The sequence below is a fragment of the Chelonoidis abingdonii genome, chromosome 3 (assembly GCF_003597395.2).
Source record: "Chelonoidis abingdonii isolate Lonesome George chromosome 3, CheloAbing_2.0, whole genome shotgun sequence".
Classification (NCBI taxonomy): domain Eukaryota; kingdom Metazoa; phylum Chordata; order Testudines; family Testudinidae; genus Chelonoidis; species Chelonoidis abingdonii.
In genome coordinates this window covers 202,574,568-202,583,554 of record NC_133771.1, presented here as the reverse complement: position 1 = coordinate 202,583,554, position 8,987 = coordinate 202,574,568, and the positions used below count along the sequence as shown (strand labels likewise).

The 8,987-nt window shown below is 42.2% G+C and overlaps 1 protein-coding gene across 2 annotated transcripts in view; it reads right to left on the bottom strand.

The window, feature by feature from the left end:
* Positions 1–2,669: 2,669 nt before the first annotated feature.
* Positions 2,670–8,987, bottom strand: part of PELI1 (pellino E3 ubiquitin protein ligase 1) — a 74,947-nt gene continuing 68,629 nt past the window's right edge. For both annotated transcript variants that reach the window (XM_032776553.2, XM_032776554.2), the window contains exons 5-7: positions 6,508–6,705; positions 6,212–6,400; positions 2,670–5,201 (exon numbers count right to left, since the gene is read on the bottom strand). In XM_032776553.2, coding sequence (XP_032632444.1) covers positions 4,635–5,201; positions 6,212–6,400; positions 6,508–6,705 — 954 coding nt within the window. In that variant the 3' untranslated portion in view covers positions 2,670–4,634. The remainder of the gene's footprint in view (positions 5,202–6,211; positions 6,401–6,507; positions 6,706–8,987) is intronic.

The following is an 8,987-nucleotide window of genomic DNA, read 5'->3' as shown; positions in this document are numbered from 1 at the left end:
GATTTAGGGCACTGCATCATCTGCTTCATTGTTCTGAAGCATACAAGAATCCTGCTGTCATAGAACAGGACACATGTCAACATGTTGCCTGCTTATACGAATAGGAGTGGGAAAAGCCAACACACTCTTGGAGGTTGGAAAGAGCATGCAACTTATTGCAGGGTCTCCAAAGATTTAATATAAGGCTGCACTGCAAGTTTGTTCTACCCAGGCTGCAGTTCTCATCCTCGTTTGGAAGTATTTTCTCCCAAGACCAGAGGAGCAGAGTGAATAAAAACATGACCTTCTTAAAGCTATCGGCATACTAAGCTGCTGCCAACGTGTAACGTTCAGAGCACCAAACAAAACGCATTAAAGTTCATTGCATATGTAAGCGTTACTGTGATGGTGAACGCCCCCACTGCCAGTTTCTCTCCCAGAACCCTGCTGCTGTCTCAATACAAAGGCTATGCTGATGCTTAGGGCAGCATATAGAGTACAGACACTGCACGCTTAGCTAGCAGAGGTATAAACGGCAGCATAGATGGGGAGGCACTGCTCAGGCAAGTAAAAACATGCCAGAACCACAGAGCCCCCAGCCTACAGAGCTCTCTACACATCCAAGCAGTGCCTCTCTTGTCCACCCTGCTATATTTAGCAGTGTAGAGTCCTATGGCTGGACCCTTTCCCCACTGCCTCCCCCTGACAGAGCCTTTCACTGTCATGTGCAGCTGCATACCAGTGTGGCTACTGCCTGCTTTTCACTGCAGTGTATAGCTACAATATCCTCCACGCTGCTGGACCACCAAAGGTGAATATGATGCCCTCAGCTCCCTTTATAGGAAGGTTTGGAATGGATTTTGAAAAAAGTACCTATGCAAACGGATTTAATGGCAAACGTCTTCAAATTATTAATGCTCCTGTTTTAATAGTTTCCTTCTCGGATTTTCATATCCTCACTGCCAGCACCAGAATCAGGACTAGAGGGAACAATCGGCCTTCTTGATTATGTGGAAAATGAGTTTTGTTGTTGTGACACTACACCCTATATTGTTCATAGAAATGTTATAATAGGATTATAGAAAAACAATGATGATTTGTGCATGATAAGGCATGAGAGATCTCATTGGAAAGGTTATGATTTGCTGAATATGATTATCCTATCTGTATGCATGTATCATTTCTGTATCTAAAGTTAGGAATATGGACTCTACATCTGTCTACAAAAAAGTGTTTGCACCTGGGGAATGCCCACCAGACAGAATGCAATGTCTGGCTGACTACCTGGGGATCAGTCAATGGACCATTAGGAAGAACAATAGGTCTTTGAAAATGCTAATCTCCCATCTTCCTGGGATACAACAAATAGCCTTTGACACTGCAGGGTCATGTGATCATGTCACCTGGTACTGGACTCCATGATAGAATACCAGTATTTTTCCACAGGGTCCGGGGGTTGGAGGGAAGACATGGCACTGGAAAACAAAGCGCAAGACGATGCAATTTTGGGTTTGCACTCGGGGCGGGGTGTTGCACTTGAGTATCCGGGCAGTTCCTTAGCTGAAGCCTTCCTATGCAGAGCTGATTTCAGTGTCTGTCTTTCTGAAGCTGGGTGTGTGTCTACCTGTGAGTGTGCTGGAGGAAGCTTGGGGGCCTGGCTCAGCAGGACAGTATAAGGGAACCCAGGCTGGTGGAACAGGTGGAACCCATCAGTTTTATTTTAAAAGCTGGTTTTTCTAGCTTTTGTAATTAGGCTTTTAGTTTTTACTCGGACCACGCTGGGTAAGTAAGAAGCAGTCAGACATGCCCAGGGAGCAGCAATAGCCAGGATTCAGGAGAATGTAACCACATTGGTTAGACGCAGATCTTGCCCTACCCATCCATGGCTCTGTTACTTTGAGATCAGACTATCATAATGCATGCTAAAGGCCTGAAGTCAACAGGAGCTTACTGACTTCAATGGGCTTTGGGATCAGGCTATACCTTAAAGGTCCCTCAATCTTACGCCTGCACCGAATGTGGCCACAGGATCACTGATTGGTGCTTCATGTCAACTGTGTACAACACAACCTACACTGGCTGCAAGTTAGACATTTCAGGGGCTGGTTTTGCTGTAATGCCATGTGGTGTTTGGACCCTGACTATCCAAGAGAGATCACCTCATCCCCCTCAGGTGATACTGAAGCAGCTCCAACTAGCACAGGCACTGGAGCTGTCAAACATTCCATTTATTTAAAACAAGGGAAGAAGAGCTGCCAGACTGATCAGGCTCAGAAAGGAGATGCAGAGGGAAGTATGCTCTTTCACCTCTGCCTGGATTTCCACTTTCGAGTCTGGGTGTAGTGCAGAGCTGTACCGCCCATACTGTCCTCTTCTGAATGAAGTGCCAAGGAGGAAAGATGGTGAGTAATCATCACTCTTTCCCCTCCTTGCCAAAATTTGGAGGGAGAACACCTCCACAGAGTGGGAGGTGGGGGCTAGCCAAGCCATGAACACACCAAATCTCAAACCCCTGATGCCATGTCATCATATTTCTCTGCTATCAACACGTGAAACTAACATGCTTAAAGCGAAGGAGATATTTTCAGAACAGTCATTTTAAAAAGTACCATAACCTTTCCACCTTCATTAAATCTTTTCCATATGAGCAGAAACAAATCCAACAGAGCAACAGGCAACTCTAATTTCTATTTTTGAAAAGTGTTTACTCACATAGTTTGAATAAATTAATTTGAAAATAAAAATTAAACTACAGTATATATAGTCTGAATATAAATGATTAGAACAACTACAATACAGGGATTCCTTGTTGCATAAGTCTCATTACTTAATGCACGAAACCTGAAAAAATGTCAAAAATCAATTATATTTCTTTGAAATGGAGTAACAGCAGTTACTTATACATGACAGCTAATTGAATGCATAATACAGGTTTCCTGACACACATTTCCTGAGTGAACCAAACAATATATATATATATATATATTTTTTTTTTTTTAAATTGGAGAAAGAATTCTTGACAGTTGAAGTAAATAATTCATGACTTCTAAAGAACACAATTGAGTTTGTTTTTACCAAGGAAAGTTCAGAACAGCTTTGTGATAGGGATAAATTAAAGCTATGCTACAGAGTACAGGAATTTGCTACTATCAGTTTATACAGTACATATTTCCAATCCAAAGTAGAGAAACCAGTTTAAAAAGCTAGTTTAAAAAAAAGAAGAGCTTACCTCGATCCTAAAAGGATTATTTGAACATTTGTCATAAAGCATGGTGGATTAGCCTCAGGCTCCATGTAATGCATTGGCCTTTTCTGGTAAGGGACTGGTTGGGGGCGGGGGGGGCAGAGGGGCAAAGAAAGGGGAGCATTTGCGGGCAGGGATATTGAAAGAGACTAAAAACTGACTTAAGATCAGCCACAGTGTGAATAACTTTTCTGCACGCTTCCTCCACTTCAAGTGCCATGAATACAACTCAATCTCAATCTGAGCTTTTCCTGAGCATGGACTGCCAATTGTGCCAATTTACACGATGGTTTGGGGATGTGGGCAAACATCATAGCTCCAAGGCTGCAAAGTCTTCATTTGTCACCTAAATGCATATTTGTACCCAGCTCTGTGGAGCTGAAAGGCAAAGCATATGAAGCCAGTGTCCCACCTACCCATCCCGCATACAGATTAAGGGGTTAGATTAAAAGCAGAATGAATAATTTTCTTTAAATTGAACACACAGCTTTCTGGCTAATTCACAGCTTTTTTCTAACAGTGAAGAACAGATGAGTCTTGGCTGTTCATTTTTTGCTGTTTAAATAAATAAAAAACCTCAAACATTGCTAATGGTAAACAAAAGAGTAGTTAACAGAAGGAGAAAAATCCTTAACCTAGTTTAAAATTGCATATTCAAAGAATCAGGAAAATGTTTTCCTGTGACCAGTTCTTTTATTATAGTCCTACCCAATGGACAGACATTTGAAAAAGTCCATCATAATGATCTTTTGTGAGGTTAAAGCATATTTTTACACCAATGTAATCTGCATTAATTTTGTTTAAAAAGCATTCAGCTACTCTAAGAACTCAATAGTACTCTAGATCTTAAAAAGGTACTTCTACAGTTTTCTTCTAACCTTCCCCATCAGGAACTAGTCTATGCATCCAGTCAATGGATTTAACACACTACCACCATGCTGCTCCTCTATCAAAATGCCATACGATAATTTCAATAATAAAGATAAATAGAAAAAGTTAATATACATGTTGCTATATTTTACAATGTTTGCATCCAAGCTGTAAACTAACGTCCTTTGAACTGACCATATTTATCCTCAGTTATACAAAAAAGCAACTTTTGAACACCAAGGGCATGTCATTCAAAAATATTAAATTGAAGGCATTGAATTTCGTTATGCATAAATTCCCTTCCCCTCTCCAAAAGCAGACACTAAACAAGGAGGGGAACTTTCCCTTTCCTCCTCATAATCTATCTTGTTGCTTCCAGGCTTTTCTTCATCTAGAAAGGGATTTAGCTGCTGTAACAAAACAAAACAGATCTTCATTTTAATGCAAGTTGTCAAAGCCCAGAGAATATGAATCAGACAGTTTGTTTACAATCGGAATTGCTTAGCTTATAAATTTAATGAAGTCCTTGGTGACACGTGTATTAGTCAAGAGGTCCTTGGAAAATGAGTCTGATGTAACCCTGTTCGCCAGCCAGCTGATGTGCACAGAACGGACAGGCTGCATGAAAAGTGTGAGTACCATGAGGAAGAGGAATTTGGGACCAATATGCAGTTGTTTTTTCTGAGCACACGTGTCCACAGGGGCTGAATGCATGAGTTGGAGGACCTGCATCTACATAAAATCCAGCTTCACATCCAAGCCACAGAGGCACATAGGGGCCAACAGAGCGGCACATGGGACATTCTCGATCCTTCCCATCTCTTTCCTCTTTGTTTCCCCAGTTGTGATAGCCATGTACGTGGCCACAGTTGAGATACACCCATGGTTGCTTTTCATCGACAACATCTTTCCTCTTCATACTAGGAAATGCTAATGTGTTAAACCCTACAGGGCACTGAGGCCTGGCGGCATTTATTTCCTGTCTCAGAGCTTCTAAGTGCTTCACCGTGGGAGTGCGTGAAAGGCCTTCGGCAGTACGCCACAGCAGCGTTGCTCCACACAGATCGATTAAGGAGCCATCTTGGAGCTGGTTGGTTTCATTCTCAACCTGGGATGGAAAAGCACAGAGATCACAAAGTTACTCAAACTGACTGCATAGATTTTGAAGAAAACTGTAAAATCCTGCTAGGGAGCTCCGGCCAATAGTTTCAACTAGCAGTGATTTTGAGTGCTCAATCTGAGAGGCATGAAAGAGCTTGATATTTAGAGGGTGGGTGCTCAGAATTTTTTGAAAATCAGGCACCTTTAACTATGTCTCAACTTTGGGACCCTAAAACTGAAGCCACCAAAAGCACCCATAGGCCTAATCATCAGCTCCTTCCTGATCATGTATCCAGCTAAGTCAATTAAAGAAAGAATGTTAGTTTGCCATGGGAGCAAGCAACATTAGTCTTAAGTTAGTAGTAACGTATGCAAAACACACACACCCCCCCACCCACCAACCAGCACACCATCCTTCCCAAACCAATGCACCACAACTTAAAACAAGTAAAACACCTGATTTAAAAAAAAATGTTTACTCAGGAAAAAGTCATATCAAGACAAGTCTGGTTTTATATCTCATGAATCTTTCTAGAGCAAGGTTTACATTACATTAGACTCTGAAACAGCCAAAGAACTGTGGGAATTCTCTCCCCCTGCCCCCCCATGAGAAAACCTTGAAGAAAGATGCAAGTGAGAAGGGAGGGTTAGGAAATAATTTTAAAAACTTTTAAAAAGCCCACATCATGATGTAGCAAAGCTTCCACAGCCCACAGACCAACATGCTAGACTGGGCTACTAAGTTTAGCACAACAGTGTAAACATGCAATAAATGGCAGAATCTGACGAAGTGGGTATTCACCCATGAAAGCTCATGATCCAAAACGTCTGTTAGTCTATAAGGTGCCACAGGATTCTCTGCTGCTTTTACAGATTCAGACTAACACGGCTACCCCTCTGATACTTTACACTGTTTAAGTCACTCAAGCATTCTCTGGCCCTTATGTAGCCCTAGGTACAACCTTAAACAATGTACCTGTATAACATGCAGCATAAAGTGCTATTCACTACACTTACCATTTTTCCCCTCTGCTGAGCTGATCTGGTTTCACGGAGGCTGAACACATTCCCACACACAGATATCTCCCTCCACACCCCTGGTTTGGAGTCTTCAGTAAATCCATTGCGTGGATGCATAACAAGAACTCCATTTGTGGTTAACCCATCCATCTGTCCGTCGGATGTCTTCCATTTGGCAGCTTTTTCCTACGAGGAATGACAATGACAGAACTTCCATTCATCTGAAATTCTAAGGTATAAACTAGTTTAAATATAAGCCTGCAGTGAGCTGGGAAAAGAAAGTGTCTCTTTACCCCAAGAAAGATGTTTTTTGAGGAGTCAAATCCTGCAGCGTATATTCTTGCTGTAAAAGGAGGGTTCCGTTCACATATGATTCTGCAAGCAAATCTTGATATAGTGCTCTGTACAGACTGTGTATCTGAATTACTCTGACTTCCAGGAACCGTATCTGTCACTACGAAGTCGATAGGGCTTTCTGTTGACCGGCCAATCTGAGGAGAGAAGAACACATATGACTTAGAAGCTACAATACAAAACATTTAAACTTAACATTTTAAAGTGGTCAAGAATAAACCATGACCTTTCAGTGACTAAAGGTATTTTACCACCTGAGACCCTAGCCCCCTCTGAACTGATAAGTTATTCCACCTCTTATTTTATTGTAGCTTTGTTGTAGCCATAGTGTCTCTCTCATAAAGTGGGACCAATGTAGGCGAGGTAATATCTTTTCTTGGACCAGCTTCTGTTAGTGCAGACAAGAGTTTGAGCTTCACAGAACTAATCTTCAGTTCTAGGGAAGGTAACAGAAGTGGCTAACCTAAATACAAGTTGGGCAGACTGTTAAGCATAATGGATTCACACATGCTATAGACGACCACTTAAAAAGAAGTAGGCAATTAAGGGTTGGCAGGCAGTGGGGTGTGTTACAAATGGTTGTAAAGCAGTGTCTCAGAATCCGTGGTGTCTAGCAGAACGTAATCCATTTAAATTCCCAGGCTTACCTTTTGAAGGTGTGCAGGTTTTCTTTGAGGATGAGGACTGAGGTCAGATATGAAGTGACTGCTTTATGAAAAGCGTTTCCCCACAGGTGATATGGCATTTTTGTCTTATTTTAATGTGGGAGTTCATTTGAGAGCATAGCAACTGATCTCATGCACAGAACAGTTGAGGTACATCACAAGGCGTGATAGGCATGTATAGAACCCATGAATCTTAACAGGTGTATTGTCAGTTGTATTAATCACTGTAGTAGTAGGAGATATGTCTGCAGGTTTTACATCTGTAGTCGCTTTGAGTTGGTGTGTCCTGATTGGTGGGGAGCTAGCTACTGGATAAGCAAGACAAAGTTGGACGGTTGTTTGAAGGCCAGAAGAGGGGAGTTGGGAAATATTTCGTTACGATGTGGTCCCCAACAAATATAGGTTGTAACCGTTTGATGATAGCCCATATGGATTCTAGTGTGAGGTTTCAGGGGACAACTAAGAGTATGTGATCACTGGGTTTCCCAAACTGAAGCAGGTCCTCCCGGGGTATTTGGGTGATGCTTTCCATGAGAAAATCTACTTCTTCAGTGCAGTGCCCTTGTTAAGTGAAGGTTTCAAGTGCGTTTAGGTGTGTATCCCAGACTTTGTTTAGTACAAGTCCTATGGTATCCGAGTGCCTGGCTGTAGATAGATTTCTTAATTTGTCTGGAATGGTTGCTGGATCCATGAAGGCAAGTGTGGTGATCCAGGGATTTCTTGTATATAGTCATTGGGGGCAGGGGAGGTTCCATTGCTGAAGCTGATCATGGTGTCCAGAAAGTTGATGCTACTGTGGGAGTGTTTTAGAAAGATTGATGGATGGGTATCACACTTCAGGTGGCTGACTTTCTATCAATCAGGACCATCCACAGAAAACAAAGGGTTGGTTTCCCTTGTCTACCTTCTGACTTACATTAAATTTTCAGGTATTTCAACTTGTCATTGGTTGAAGGAACCATCTTTCTCAGCTTGCAAGAGCCTGGCCCCTTATGTCTGTCTAGTGATAGATACCAGAGATGACTTCTGTCTTGCTTATATCTTCCACAGTTCAAGAGACAGGATGCACTTCTGACCCCCTGTATGTAAACTGGGCTTCCATTGTTTTGATTCCACCATTTACATAGAAGATAGGTAAAGAGCTCTGACGTTGCCTCTTGTCTGGGAGACGCTTGTTACTCCATTTGTTTGGGCACAGACTGTAAAGCCAAATATCAGCGATTACCCATAATTTCTTATATAGTGATAATAAACACACAATAGAACCTCAGAGTTATGAACACCTCAGAAATGGAGGTCGTTTGTAACTGTACACAAAAGGTCATGGTTGTTTTTTCAAAAGTTTGCAACTGAACACTGGATTTCATACAGCTTTGAAACTACACTATGCAGAAAAATAATTTTATAGTTAACGTTTAACAATATTGTACTGTATTTGCTTTTGTGTGTGTGTGTGCGCGCTGCTGCTGCCCGTTTGTGTACTTCTGGTTCCAAATGAGATGTGTGATTGACTGGTCAGTTTGTAACTCTGTGAAATGCAGAAGAAAAGACGGTTACTCACCTTTGTAACTGTTGTTCTTCGAGATGTGTTGCTCATATTCATTCCAAGTAGGTGTGCGCGCGCCACGTGCACGTTCGTCGGAAGAATTTTCCCCTAGCAACACCCGGCGGGTCGGCAGGCGCCCCCTGGCGTGGCGCCTTTGCGGCACCGTATATATGCCCCTGCCGACCCGGCCGCTCCTCAGTTCCTTCTT